The following is a 15,966-nucleotide window of genomic DNA, read 5'->3' on the forward strand; positions in this document are numbered from 1 at the left end:
ACACACACACACACACACACACACACACACACACACACACACACACACACACACACACACACACACACACACACACACACACACACACACACACACACACACACACACACACACACACACACACACACACACACACTCAACCTTTTCTCAGGAGCTCCAAGCCGTTTAGGACAGAGTCAGACAAATATTATACAGAGATGCTGTATGAGAAACCAATGTGAGTTTGGAAAATTGCACAATATAAATCTATTCTAGTATACCTCAACAATGGAAATATGATCAGTAGAAATGGCCATGACATGGGACCTTTAAATTATGGAAAAACTAAAATGTAAATCCTTACACTAATACAGTAAAAACTGTTCATATGTTGTGTTATCCTGTATTGATGCTTGATTTCACAAGGTCACCATCTGTAGGTTAGTTCATTATTCTTTAATGAGCTGAATTACACTTTCACATACTGTAAGTACTTAAAAGAATATGGCCTAAAAGATCATATCAAGCCCTGTTTAAATGATCTGTTACTGTATGTAGCTGTCTTCAGGTTCCCAGTTTAATCCTATCCTTGTTCTGCCCCTTTTCATTCCTCCAGGTGGATCAAGTTTGAGGAGAAGGTAGAGAAAGGAGGTGAACGCTGGAGTAAACCCCATGTGGCCACGCTGTCCTTACACAGCCTCTTTGAGCTGCGGACGTGCATAGAGAAGGGCACCATCATGCTGGACCTGGAAGCTTCCACTCTACCTCAGGTTGTTGGTAAGTTGGCTAGAGTTGGTGTTTTCTCAGTACTTGACCATTATTAAAAGAGCACACATTTTTCACAAAAAGATTCGGGGACTTGTAAGAGACTGATTGAAAACAGAAAACTTGAAATTCTTCATCCCCCTTTTAATGCTTCTTAATATAGAGTGCTTTCATGAGACTCTCCATGCTGTATATGCCTTTCAAAGTTGTCATCATCAGTTTGTAACACAGGCTTTCTGTTGTAAATGTATCCCCTTCAAGCCCAAACTAAAATGACTCAATGTCTCGCAGACTTTTCAAAACTCTACAAGACCCACAGAGGACATTACAGTTTACACAGGCAGAATACTACTGTTCATGACTACCACATTCATTTTAAAATATAGAATCTGGGGATTGCCCTTTTAATAGAAACACAAGTCACCTAACGTCCTAACCATACCCCACAGTAACCATTAAAAAAAACATTCATATAAAATACATTTTATTGTCTCTTTAAAACAAAATCATTCTGGGAAAAATAATTGTGCCAAGGCTTTTTTTATGGCATATAATCACTCCACATGTTGAGTTTTAATGTGTATGTCTTTTTTTTAACTGTTACCCAATGAAGAAGGTCAGAAGAAAACTCGTCTGCCAGTTAGATGTTGTCTGCTCTGTGATGTACGATGTGTTGCGTGCAGGTTTATTGATTCCTGCCATCACACAAGGGGCTCTGAGGATTTACTTCCTTCCTCTGTTTCGCTTTAAGTGAAACAAAAGGTCGCTTCCATAGTCTAGTCCATCCAATACTGTACTTGATGTTGGAACAGTGAGGAACTCAAATAGTAGTTTGTAAACGGACACACACTTCCTTATTTGAGGACAGCCAACCCTCTTCCTTTTTGTCTGCATGAGGGAGCCGGAGGAAGAGTTACCAGTTGCGAGTGATTAATGTGATGTAATTGAGAGCGCTGCACGGACTGAGCGAACACAGTGGAGCTGGGCCTCTTGCTTTGAGGCCGGCAGGCTTGACTGATGGGCCATTAACAGCGCTGCCCCTCCACAAGAAGAGGAACTCCCTGAGGCTTCTATCTTTCACCATTGAGGCTCCTGACCTTCTTTTTAAAAATAGCCAAGACCTTTTGATTGAGCCGTTTCATGATGCCAGGAAGACTTTCATACAGGAGCATTACAGTCTGGGTGGCACTAATTAAAGCCTTGCAAAAGTGAAGGGACTTTTTATGTCGCCTCATGCATTTGCTTTGTGTTGTTACTAAATTAAGACTGCCGAAGGCTGCACGAAGGGAAGAGATAGACCTATGATAGGGTTTGTTTTGTATTCATTTTTCTTTTTGGCTCCAAATTCTTGATGAATTCATGTAAGAAAAATAATGATGTGCTAAAACATTTAAATTCAAATTGTAATGTCTATGTTGCATATAAAGTCAGTTGACATGAGGCTTTGCTGGTGTTTTTCCCACCCTGCAAGTTGAATAAATGTAGGTTTTTACGACGAAATAAGCAATTACAAGACAATAGTAGTTTTTTGGCGGGTCTAATTATATAGTTGTCAAATCTTAAAAACAGTGGTTAAGCTTTCTTCCCTCCAGAAAAAGAGTGAAATCATCGTTCCTCACCCTCTTCTTTCCCTCTCCCCTCTCTGCACCTTCAGAGCTGATCACAGACAACCAAATAGAGATCGGCCAGCTGAAGCCAGAGCTGAAGGACAAAGTGATGTACACGTTGCTCCGGAGACATCGCCACCAGACCAAGAAGTCCAACCTGCGCTCTCTGGCTGACATCGGGAAGACGGTCTCCAGTGCAAGTAGGCTGTTTTCCAACCAGGAAAACGGTAATACTGATGCCAGTGTGGTGCAGTCTTCTTTTCTTTTAAAATGGTGTAAAGGAAACTAAATCAGCTACTTTACTCCTATAATTAAATAAGCGGTAGTTTCCCGAACCCTTAGTTAAATATAGTTTTTTCTATTGTCACTCAAGTTATAATGGGAGTAGTTTGTTTTTTATTATAGACCTGATCAAAAATATCGACCCTTGAACTTTATTTTGAAATATTCTTATTTATGCTAATATAGTAAAGGATGGAAGGCGTTTTTTATACAACGCATTTCAACAGAAGGAGATCCTTAGTGTTTTACAAAAAATAAAAGATTTATGACATTAAAACACTATAATATTACATTTTTATATTTTTTAAAAGCCAAGGAAATACAAATAAAACAAGCTAAATAAGAACAAGATAGTTATACAATACAATAATAAAAGTTACAATGCATTGTAAGATATGAATAGTTATTTAATGTAATAAAAGGCAACAAATAAAGTCTTCATGTTCTTCAGCCGTGATTTAAAAAAGTCAGAGCTGCAGCAGATGTGCAGTTTTTTGGCAGTTTGTTCCAGAGGATAGTCACTGAACGCTGCTTCTTCACTATACTTTCTCACCAAACTATTTACAACATTTCTTATTCAACTAGAGAAATGACATTAGATGTCTGTTGCTAATCCATCCTTCTAACATCATGTACTCACTGAGGCAACTGTACTAACTGCATTTACAGTTGCTTCATATTGAATTGCATTAGCAAGACTTAGCTGTAAATTCTGACTCTGAAGAGTTGTTTTATGACACTAGGTTTAAAAAGTCCAAGGCCAAAGGAGAGATCATAAACCTGAGCCATTTGAAAGGATATGACTAACTGAGAACTAGAGAGATTATAATTTAAAGCGAATGCAGTCAGAGGTTGACATAATTCTCGCTTCTTTCTTTTTTCATGTTGTTGACATTTCTGAGAATCATGTTTAGTTCACCGTATAATGTAACAACTCTTTCATCACACAGGGAGGGCTGTCACTTTGCCTCACTTAAAGTTATACCAGAAAGTTAATACCAAGAAAACTGATTCCAAAATAATGCAAAGAGTACACACAGAACAAACTTATTTTTTAAACTAATGCTAAACCTAATTGGCGATCTTGACAGAATTGTAGCTGCTGTAGGATATGAATTTAACAATAATATGCCCCATGTTTTATACAGAGCCCTTTGAAATTAATTCACTCAACAAAATTCTTTAACAATTTAAAGTAACTACTTTCTCAGCACAGAGTTGTAAGAAAAAAACGCTTTATAAGTGATTTACATTACCATGGTTTCCTCAGGTTCTTAAAAAAAAAAAAAAAGTACATTATTAACATAAACATGATTGTATAGGTCTACTGTTGTTTTTTTAACTGCAAATCGGTCATCAAAGTTGATATATGCTCGGTGGAACAATGGAATCAAAATCCATAATAAAGGTTTCCACACTGGGCAAAATGTAGCATCCCCAAAAAGTGTTATTATAATTTTGGCGACCGCTCTAAGATTAAGATTTGAGATTTAGCTAGATTTTTAGATAATACCCTGTTTAATGCATGGCTTAGCATTGGAGCCTAAATGAATCCAAAAGCTGCCTTTGTATGAAGACGTTAACATTAGGGACAATCAAACAGGAGGAACCGCACATGGAATGCTGAACAGAAAAGCCAAAACCAATTTAACTGTATGTATGTGTTGTTTAAACAGGTCAATTAATTTATGCACTTTAATTATTCTAGAATGTCCTTCACATTTCTGTCCATATGACTGCAAAATACAAATAGGTATTACATTTTGTTCTTTACCCTCTTTAAAACGTCTTGAACTGAAAGCTACATGCCTTTAATCAGTCTCTACAGCAGTGCGATCAAAAGTAAAGTGACAGCCCTGACACACACTGATATCCAAAACTCAAATGGGTGCTTTGATTGTAACACATTAAATGAATGAATGTTTCATTGTATTGACAATGTAATTAATCTGTTAGCAGCCATGGGTCCTTGGAGAGTGAAGTTATTAATGACCTGCTATCAGATTTATGAAGCCGGTTTATGATTCCATCAAAAGAAAAGCTCCCTGTTCATGGAATGGCCAAATGGAAACCTGTCATATAAAAAGTTCTGAGATAACAAGCTTCACTGATAATTATAATTGATACTAAACTTTACAAGGATAAAGTACATCCTCTCGTTTATTATAATACAATTGGACTCCTGTCAAAATAACGCTCTCCAATGGCCCATTGCCTCCAGATGTAATGACCCCACTTCTCTTTCCTTACTTCTCTGCACATAAAATGACATGTTTTCCTCTTTTAACTACTTGATTGTGTTTTCCTAACAAATACCTTGCTTTGGCAGTGGGCTTGTCTATCAACTCTTCCTTCTGTCTCTTTTTCCTCCTTTTCTGCTTTCCTGGATTGGGTTTGTTAACCTGCTGCTGCTAATAAAGCTCGTAGTCCTCTTGACAATTCTGTGACTTGCCTGTCGGGTCACATATCAATGGAGGACTTGCAGAACCAAAGAAGTACCAGCATGGACTGGCTTAGTAAGTGACCTGAACCACGTCTACGTTCACACTGCAGACAACCGATCCGTTCTGAATCATTGCTAGTATTTGTATGAACAGAAACATTAAACCTATATATGAATTAATTTGACCAACTGAGGCCTCTTTAAAAATACCAAATATAGCCAATTTGCCATGCCAATCCAAATATTATTTATCTTAAAATGCCTCAGTAACTCTTTTAGTATTCCATATCCATGTGACTCATTGGAACATTTGACTTTCGTCACATCATGTGAGTGAAAACGGTCAAAATGGAAAATGGTTAGCTGCAGTTGGAACGTCATAAAAGCTGTAGTGTAAAATGTCACCTGTCCCAATGTATAAAGTACAGTAGTCAGTAATTGGCTTTATGTAGTAGTGGCTTTGAATAGTTTTTCATTCCTATTAGTTTAACAGATTTGTCTACCGAACGTAGAATAGCTGTTTGACGGCGAGGTAAAATATTTTAAATATAGAGTACACTAAACCGATATAGATTTTTTTTTCACGTGGCTAAAATATATTTACCCTGTCTGACTGACTATATACAAGTTCCTCATACAACTCTACTTCTAACTCTGCCTTTATTTAAATGTTATTTCCAAATCCTTCAATCTATATTTGGCTAGGAATCCTGTTTACTTTATTACTGTATCTACTCTACATCATTTACATCGGCTGCATCACACTGTCAAGCATGTTATTACCCGAAATCCTCAGGTGGCAGTTGTAAGAAAGGCTACAGTGGCTTCAGAATTTGCTCTCTGAGATGTGTACCGCTGTGGATACTCTCTCTCATCCCTGACATCTCCAGGAAGAAAGTGAGGTCACGTTCGGCTGTCAGATCTTCAACACTCAAGTTGACGGGTTAAAACCAGAAGTCAGCAGAGCATTAGTCTGCTGCTCACCTGCCTCAATGGAGGAACACACTACCGCTTTGATGTAAAGATAATCCAATGGTCATTTGTGTATTTACATTTTTTTTAGGAGGCAATGCTTTGGGCATTTTAGCCAAGTCTACACAAAAAAACATTTCATGATTGTCGTAGAATTAAGTGGGCCAAACACTTTTTGTGTTTTTGTGCTGTATGGTGTTAAATACCATATCACAAATGGTTGAAAGAGTTGGTAAGGTTTTATACTGGCGGAAATGATCATATACTGATACATAGGCTGATCTTAGAAAATATAATGGAAAATTCCACATCTGACTGAAAATTGTTTATGTGTGGCTCTTTTTCAATTTTCAGAAGGCTTTCTTCAAACCAGGGCTATCCTTAATAGACAATGAACATATGAGTACAATACTTTAAAGTTAGCTTAAACAGTGACCATCATTTAGTCAGGAACGTGTCCTCCGGTGTTAGTTAATGGTGGCAGAAACATCTTTATGCTTTCAAACACTGTTGCCTTGTTGTGGCGTGTTGATGCTGCATGGGGAGCAAACTGTCTGGGCCACTGGCTTTGTTGCGGTCTCTGCCATCCTTTTTATCCCCACTTTAGTTCTTTGACCAGCTTCACCTTCACCAAGATCTAACTCTACAGGGTTGATATGTTTTTTTTACAGATAGTCCTGCTACAACTCCCCGGAACCGGACCTCCAGCAGTATGAACGACATTTCTGACAAACCAGAAAAAGACCAGGTGAGTCAGCCTAATGACTTGATTGTGCAAGTTAATTTATTAACATAGAATACAAGAAAAACATTTGTATTACTTTGAATATGAAGCTGATGTTTCTGTTGTTGTTTCTATTGACAGGTGGCAAATATTTTATGAACAGATTCATCCAATTACGATGTCTTAAAATCTCTATGAGAATTATTGTGAGCGTTTTTACATATCAGATAAATCTAGGAAGTATAGAAATCATAATAGAAAATCTCCAAGGTTCATCTTATTTAAATTATTTTTAGGTGCTTTAACAACATTGAAAAAGTTGTAATAGATATTTTCAGAAATCAAAAGCTAAATATCTTATTGATTGTGTCGTGCAAAAAGAAGTGTGGTAAACGTGCTATTGTCCGTCATTTATTCAACAATTTTCTTGAAATGACTCAGATGCCTTTTAAAGTATAGCTGGACCAAAAGGACAAAATCACTGGCTGGCGTTGCAAAGCTAACATGTTAGTAGCTTTATCCACTGCAGAGGTGCAGGAACCAGTGCTGGCTCAGAGCAGAGTTTAGATTGTCTAAAGTACCGTACACTGTCCCATCTGCTGTCGTCATCACCCGGCCTGCTGCAGCTGGATTCAACCTGCCACAGCCAAGTCTGTAGTACATATATCCAATTTCTTATGTCATAATTCTACTTGTTGAAGCGAGGATGACGCTTAGGCAAAGGATCTTTGGAACAATGACTAACAGAAAGACAAATTAATACTAAATCAATGATTAAGTGACAACGAAAAGTAGACACCCAAACATACATTCATTCAGGGAAGGCGTGTTGCGCAGTGGATAGAGCCTTGGTGTTCAGATCAGGGGGTCACAGGTTCAAACCCCACTACAGTCAGCATGTCGTTGCGTCCCTTGGCAAGACACTTCACCCCAAATTGCTCCTGTTATGTGGGGATTGTCCACAGTATTGAGTATGTATGTCGCTTTGGATAAAAGCGTCTAACAAGTAACATGTAATAACATGCAAATTATTTTCCAGTCCACTACAACTTTAAGATACAGTAGGTCATAGATTATTTGTCCCACTGAGAGGAGATATGGAGGACTTTCTCTTTGTGTTTATCAATGAATTTCCCTCATTTTTGTAGCAGATGAAATATTTTAGCTTCTTCAATGGTTACCAAGCATCTGGGAGAAAATGAACGCTGTCTTAATTGGTTTTGAAGCCACTTAGTGCTGTATTGATAAAGATTATTTAGCTTTTACTCAATCATGTACTTCATAGTGTTTATATTTATATTCATATGTGATGTAGAAGCACCTATGCTGGGCTCAATGCACTCGTTGCAAGTTAACGTATTATACTCACTTTCAGGATCACGTTTTTTGGGTTTCTATTCATTCAAATGATTCAGTGTTTTTCTAAAAACTTATTTTTTCTCAATATTTTCTAAGAATACCTGTATTCTCCCTCTGTTTTAAATGCTTCGAACCCATCCTTTAAAAAAATCCCCGTCAGCACTGATTGGTTGGTATTTCCGAAATGGTTTGATACTTTTACAGCATTAATAGGCCCAAAGAGAAAAAAGTCACCCACTTTATAATTTAAAAAATACTTGAAATCAAAATGTCTTATTATAAGAGACCTTAAGTTCCTTAGTTTTAGTTTAATTTTCCATTTTGAGGGGATTCTTGACTTCTGAGATGGGATTAGTGGCAAAACTAAACTATATATTGTAGAGCCAATGAACGGGAGTCAGAGGCGGTGTATTCAGAATTGACTTCCACACTTTATTATTCATTAATCAAGAAGACGTAAGTACAGGTGCTGCTCTGTGTAACCAGCTAGCATGAATGACGTCAAACCCCGGTAGCCTCACTAACGGGTCCGGGTTGCAACACACACGAATCACACGGTGAAAAGTCACCACAATATCACATTATTTTGCAAAAGGTAATGTAGGAAATATGCATTGGTGAGATGCTTACTCCTTAATGTAAACACCTAACTGTGAACACCATTGATAGCGGAATAGTTAGAGTTCACAGCAGCCATTGGTTCATCTCACACCAGAATAGGCCTCTACATGGGGGGAGAGAATTAGGTCAAACCAACCCAGTTAGTCCTCCTGTGGGACAGACATGCAGACAGGATGCACATCTCCTAAACTGAAGCTCTTCCACAAAAAATCAGACTATAAATACCATTCAGACATTTCCTCTGATCCCACAGGCCCTCATTACTGACCACATGTCACCTCTCGACACGAAGTTAGAGGCAGAAACACATTCAGAAGTAATATTCGGTGCTAAATTATAAAAAGTGTAGAGTTTCAATCACTAAAATCTTGGTTCATCGCTGCATTGTTCGACGGAGAATGTTGTGGTACCTGGTGTGTAACATATCTTATCTATTTGAAAATAGTAATTTATAATATCTGCACATTTTTCAACCATCCCAACATAAATCAGGCAAATATCATTAATTCCATCTTCATAGAAATGTAGAAACGTAAATAATACACAATTTTTTGTTATTCTCTGTCAAAGCGTCTTTGAGTTTCTAGAAAAGCGCTATACAAGTCTCATCTATTATTATTATTATTATTATTATTATTATTATTATTATTATTATGAGAACTACTACAGGCAATTAATAATAATTATTTTTGGGGAATGTATGTAAACTAACCCTTTTAAGAGGTAGGGAGCACTGAGCAGTACAACAATTTTAACAAAAAGTAATGTGATTTAGGATCTTAAAAATGTGTACAAGTAGATTTGTGCATCATGGCGGTTCAGACTGAAGTGTGACGGGAACACATGCATGTGCGTAGTTTATGGATTAGCAATGATCGGACTCAGGTCAGGGTGTGAAGTTACGCAGGTTAACTTTCGGATCAATCATTTACAGACAAATGTCTTGCCAACACGCCTCTAAAGCCGCTAATGGGATTTTGCCAAGAAGAACAAGTTTATGGGATTCAAGTCCTCAGAGGTTAATGGCAGCGAGCCTGTCAGTGCATTATCTGTATTTTTGGCGTGTGAATAACAGCCATTTTGTTCTTTTTGTCCTGTTTTTAAACGTTGTTATTGTTGGTTGAAACCAATGATGAAGAAAATAAGTCTCTTTATTTACAGTTTTATTCTTACTTTATCTTATTTTGGACCCATTTTATTTTACAATGAGGAAACTGCTGTCTGACTTAGTTTGTTACGGCTCCCTTCCATTGATCGCTGAGGTCTATGGCATTACATTTCAAGGTTGGGGGTTCGATCCTAACCCCCGCAGTCAGCACGCCAATCTGTCTTTGGGCAAGATGCCCTCCAATTGGAGTTGTATTTTGTATTTCTATTTCAATCGAATGGCAACCTCTGTCTCTGCATGAATGGGTGTGAATGGATGAATGCTGAGTTGTTTTGTTTTCTACAGTAGTATGTGTGGCTTACTGGCAGCCTTACTTTGATTGGAGAAAATGCCAGAGTTGTTTGTGATCTAATCCAATTTAAATCCTGGCTCAGTGGATTTTAAAAAGACAGATAGTAGTCTTCCTCAGCTTGGTATTCACAGATACTGTATGTGGACAGGTGGTTTATTTTAACAAGGCTTTACATGAAAGAATACTTATAAAATAGAAGAAACCTAAACAGCAAGTTAACACTGTGGTCCACCTAAAATCAGAGGAAAATTAAGTGTTTATTTTTATAATGCGCCAGAGTTGAGATAATGAAGCATTATAGATCTTAGTGATCTTCTTAGTCCAATCCATTTGACATCTTTATTGCATCGTGCACACATTTTGCATGTGCATGTGGTTACAATTGAAATAAAATGGGCAAATATTAAATTTCACCGCTTTGATATACACTAGCTATATTGCGTATACATATTGACCAAAAATGTATATTCTGTCCAGTTTCACATAACTTTGCAACATGTTTTTACATTATCTTAAGGGTTTTTGTATAGGTTGCGAATGGGCCTAATTCATTAAATAAGTGCATCTAATCCTTCTATTTATTTGAAACCAGTGGACCTATGGAGCCTCTTTCCCGCTGAATAAGAACCCGCTTACTTCTGTTTTTTGTTTATCTGAATTAATTGTCTTCAAAATTCAAGTTGAACTGTTAAATAAAATAGTGTTATTTGCACTAATGTTTATGAAAAACACACTTGAATGGGACCATAAATGATTCAGAGGTGCTTTGAATTGTCACTTGCTGGGTCTCAGTAAATGATTCCTGCTTGCTCTGCTGTTTTAAAGTGAATAAATAACCCACTAGTTGTCCATGACAATCTTGTCTTGATGTTTATGGTTCTTTTTCTTTGATCTATTTATTAATGATCTCTATCTGGTCATAAACATTCAACTATTTGTATTATATGGAACATCTAATGAAGCAAATAGCATTGTGGCATAGAAATACGAGTAGATTAAATGAATGGGGATCTTCTCAGTCCAAATTACTTAACAAAGAGGTCATTCTTACTTGGTTCTCTTTTCATCAAACAAACAGTGTGTGTAGTTATTCTTTAATTAGTTAGATCTTCCAGCCATTTGAATCCAAAAAAACCTACGTTATCACTAGTATATGTTCCAAGAAAGAACAGAAATTAAACACTTTAGTGGGTTAAACATGCAAAAACACTGGTATGTTCCCTTTCTTTTACAACTTGGAAACAGCTTCTCAAAAACACATTTGCAAGACTTTAATGTCTTTTTGAGTTGTTGAACCTGTGAAGCCCAGCAGGTGTCTGACCCCATATTTAGACATCTCACCGTCACTAGAAGAGAAAGAAATACGGACCTAATGTTACTACTTGTTTCTTACCTAGATACCTGGTTTGGTATTTAGGCTGAAAGGGATTGTCCTGTTTGATATAGGTTGTTTAATTCCGTGTCGAGTAGCTTGCTGGTGTGAACATAACACTTAATGTCTCCTCTTTTGTACTTTCAGCTGAGGAACAAGTTCATGAAGAAGTTGCCGAGAGACGCCGAGGCCTCCAATGTGCTGGTGGGGGAGGTGGACTTCCTGGACTCACCGTTTGTGGCGTTTGTTCGTCTGCAGCAAGCTGTGATGCTGGGAGCCTTAACAGAGGTCCCTGTTCCCACAAGGTGGCTGAGATTTGTGTCTGAACTAAAGGAATTCTTAAGCTCAAGTAAAACTAGTGAAAGATGCATCAGTCCAACATGTCCTAACAGATACCAAGGTTTCATAAGGCCAATAGAAATCTGTAAAAAGATTTTTTTTTAAAAGTCTGAAAATATGCTCCCGAAACAAAACAAAAAAGTGGGTACAAGTCATATAGATGTCAGTACACCTATATTTTTTATTTATCTGTAATTGCATAGTTAACATAACAGTTTGGATTAGTTTGTATAGGCTTTTCCTTTATTGTGTCTAACTGTTTGTTCTCTGGCTTTTGATGAGGTTCATAAAACTACAGGTACGACACTAAACTGGTGTCAGTAGTGTTGTTGTAAACAAGGAGACATAAAGCAATGCTGAAGTCCTGTTGAACTCGTACGTTATATAATATGTCCTTAAGAGATTTCTCTGCTATGTTGACATATTGTGTCATAGGCATATTAATGTAAAACACATATAATGTAGCATGGAAAATATTTGGGAAGGATCTCAATGGATGGATTGGACCAAATGATGATATTTGTGCTTGTAGTGAGTGTGTCCAAAGCTTAGAAATATGTGAATAACTGTTCACTCAAGAGTTTGTTCTGTGAAAATGAAAAGGCTGCAGATGATGAGAAAAGCATAATTATTTCATGGATATTACCTCACAGATTTATACTCAATTCAAAGCTGTATCCATTAAATGACGACACATTACATTACCTACACACTTACTCAATGATTTTGTCCCATTGGCAGATTTTTATTCATCTTGCTTGGACCCAAAGGCAAAGCCAATTCGTACCATGAGATTGGCCGAGCCATCGCCACGCTGATGTCAGATGAGGTGAGACTGCCACACATCAGCTGTAAGCCTGTCAAGATACTATCATCGGCTTAAGCCCGGAGATAGGCGTGTTGTAGCTGTAACCTATATCTGACTTACAGTTGTTGCTTTGCCAGTTTTGTTAACAAAGGTCCTACCCATCAAGAAATGGATTGGCGGTAAATAGGAACATAGAAAAAAAGGAATGAATGACTGCTAATAACCATGTCTGAAACGTGTAATATTTATTCAAGTTACATTTTGTTCAATTTTGTGAAAGAGCTTATGGTATTTTGGTATTCAATTGGATAATGTTCTCAGCTGTTGATCCATTTATCCATCCTGTGTAGGATGACAATCAATTTCCCAAAAACATGAGACGCGCACTTCCTGTTAGACCATCATTTTATTCAACCATTTTTTAACACGGTATTAATTAATAAAGTTAACCAAGGAAAAGTATGTTTTATGAATCAGGAATACACTTAAAGTGGTCCTCTGAGGAAAAAGTGTTTATTTTTAGTATTCATTGTATCAACATTTGTATATTAAAGTATTTCGACCAGATACAAACCTACATTTAAAAAATGTTGCTTGTAAATTCAGTCTAATGTGAGCAGTAGTAGTTTTCCAATTGTATTCAGACACAAATAGTATATTTCTAGTCTGAAACTACACATTTTATTGGTAAAATACATCCAAAGGGTTTTGGGATGATCAACATTGCTCCATTGGTGCTCTATACCACAATAGTTTGTTTGTTCTTTGTAGGATATTGCATTTGGCAGATTTAATTTACACTTAAATGCCTCGTCCCTCTCTGTTTGTGTTCAGGTATTTCATGACATTGCGTATAAGGCCAAGGACAGAGAAGACCTGCTGGCCGGTATCGATGAGTTCCTGGACGAGGTGATCGTGCTTCCTCCTGGAGAGTGGGACCCAGCCATCAGGATAGAGCCTCCCAAATCCCTGCCCTCCTCTGACAAAAGGTCAAACACTTTTAATGTGAAGCTATCACAATCCTACTTACTGATGATTCTTTAGCTCTGCTGAATATACACACAATGGTTTGTTTAACACTGCACAATGTTGGCGTTTAAATTAAAGAGCATGCTGTCTATTAGTTAGAAACACTTCCAGGTAGCAGACCAATAGAGCTCACATACAGCTTTATGTCTTTACACTCTATAGATTTCTACCAGCACAGAGGGCCGTGTGAAAAATAATTTCACTTTCTGAGAGTAGTTTTCTAGTAACTTGAGGATTGTAAAAAGTGACTTTCCTAGTTGTTATCTTATCTAAGACTACACTGATTCTACAAGCTGCGTAGTTGTCCGCTGGTCATTCATTAAACCTGTTTCCACATAGAGGAATCTTGAGACTTACTTTGTACTTGCAAAACATTCACCTCTGTTATACAGTATATCCAGTGAGGTGTTAAGCTTTAGAAGCAGCTGGAATCAAAGTGTAAAAAGTGTCTGCAACAGGTTCCAACTATGGAAAATCACATCACATTGAATCACCTGAAAACTAAGAAAATGCTAGTACGTACAAGACTTTCTTGCATTAAATATGTAAAGAGACACACATCTGTCGATCGGTATGATGTGTATGCACTGACTACATAACGTTATAGAACAGCAAAGGTTGCAAAATCACTGAAGTGCGTCAAGCTGTACAGCAAAGTGTTTAAATAAATAAAATATGAAAGAGCAGCTGTGTGTTTTATTTAAAACTCACAGTTTGACTCATTAAACTAGAAACATACTGAATGTGAGCACTGATCAATCAGACTATTTAATCACGTACATCGTCTGATTTAAAACTCAAGAAAAGGCCATGACAAAATGCTGACACTGACATTTTCACAGCAAAAAACTGCAAGCTGTTACCTTCAGTAGTGTTAAAAAAAAAAGACATGGTCCAGATAACTTTAAGGTGAAGTGCCCTGCAAAACTGAACAAAACTGTGGGTGTTTTTCTGTATTTCAGGAAAAACATGTATGCAGGAGGAGACTCTCATATGAACGGAGACATGCCTCATGATGGAGGTCACGGTGGAGGGGGACACGCTACAGGTGACGAGCTGAAGAAGACCGGAAAGTATGAAATTGTGGAGAGAAAACAAATATGTTGAAATATCTGTTTATACAAGAATCCGGGTTCCTGTGGATCCTTAACTAAATAACCATTGAAAGGTCTTCGAAAAGTTACTTGCCTTAAGCAGTAGGAGCAATGAAAAATGGACAGCTTGTGTATATTCATTCATCTTTCATTCTGTTTATTCATTCCAAGGCATTTCAAACAGTATAACATGAACATTCAACAGCTAAAATACATTTTAAAACAGTACACAATAATCCTACTGTTATCCAGAGAAAAATGCCAAAGCACTGTTGCATAAGACATGTTTTTGAAAAAGATTCTTGTATTGCAGTTCTCAGCATACTTTAGGTACATATCCAACATAAAATGTTTCTCTAGCTCAGGGGTGGGGAACCTTTTTCCTCTCAAGGGCCATTTCAATTTTTAAACATCCTCCGAGGGCCGTACAAATGATTGACCTCTGCTTAAAAATACTAAAATCACAGCCCATTCATTTCGCCTTTCTTTCATGCCGTGCAAAGAAAAAGCAAACTCTTAATCCAGATATTTCACCATGACTCGTGAATGAATTCACGTGCACGGTTGTGGCATGACCACCAAAACAGAAAGTATATTGGACACAAGATATGTGCAAATGTATTTCGTTTCCTATCCATGTTGACGTGATTTAATAGTCGGGGGGGGACGGGACCTAACCTCCTCTAGGGGAGTCCTCACCTCCCCGGGAAGATTTTTTTTTAAATGTTGAAGTTAAAAGCATCAATCTGGTGCACTTTGAGAGCAACATTAGGAGATCTATGGATACATCTCTCAACATCCATATGAAACAGAACTTGAAGCAGATGTATTTTTCTTTATGGATATTTTACAAATCACTCCCCTTTCAAACTGTATTCTTGTTTATTAATAACAACTTTTATTTACTGTCATATCGTATTGTATACCTGTTTACTTTATTCTCTTATTTTTAAAGATGTGCCTTCACCTCACTGGTTGGAGAAAAAGCTTCTTATATTCGTTAGCATAGCTAGCTAACCAGATGCTAATAACAACAAAGTTATTGACTGTATGATCAGTATGACAGATGAACAGATCGCCACTCGTTTTAGTACGGTAGCTGAAGTTGACGG

The 15,966-nt window shown here is 37.3% G+C and overlaps 1 protein-coding gene across 1 annotated transcript in view; it reads left to right on the top strand.

The window, feature by feature from the left end:
* Positions 1 to 197: 197 nt before the first annotated feature.
* Positions 198 to 15,966, top strand: part of LOC104953362 (electrogenic sodium bicarbonate cotransporter 1-like) — a 42,064-nt gene continuing 26,295 nt past the window's right edge. The window contains exons 1-8 of the mRNA XM_010780300.1: positions 198 to 202; positions 596 to 756; positions 2,399 to 2,551; positions 6,720 to 6,796; positions 11,732 to 11,889; positions 12,665 to 12,752; positions 13,566 to 13,720; positions 14,723 to 14,833. Of these exons, the coding sequence (XP_010778602.1) occupies positions 198 to 202; positions 596 to 756; positions 2,399 to 2,551; positions 6,720 to 6,796; positions 11,732 to 11,889; positions 12,665 to 12,752; positions 13,566 to 13,720; positions 14,723 to 14,833 (908 nt within the window). The remainder of the gene's footprint in view (positions 203 to 595; positions 757 to 2,398; positions 2,552 to 6,719; positions 6,797 to 11,731; positions 11,890 to 12,664; positions 12,753 to 13,565; positions 13,721 to 14,722; positions 14,834 to 15,966) is intronic.

The sequence above is a fragment of the Notothenia coriiceps genome, unplaced genomic scaffold, assembly GCF_000735185.1.
Source record: "Notothenia coriiceps isolate Sejong01 unplaced genomic scaffold, NC01 NC01_scaffold00021557, whole genome shotgun sequence".
Classification (NCBI taxonomy): domain Eukaryota; kingdom Metazoa; phylum Chordata; class Actinopteri; order Perciformes; family Nototheniidae; genus Notothenia; species Notothenia coriiceps.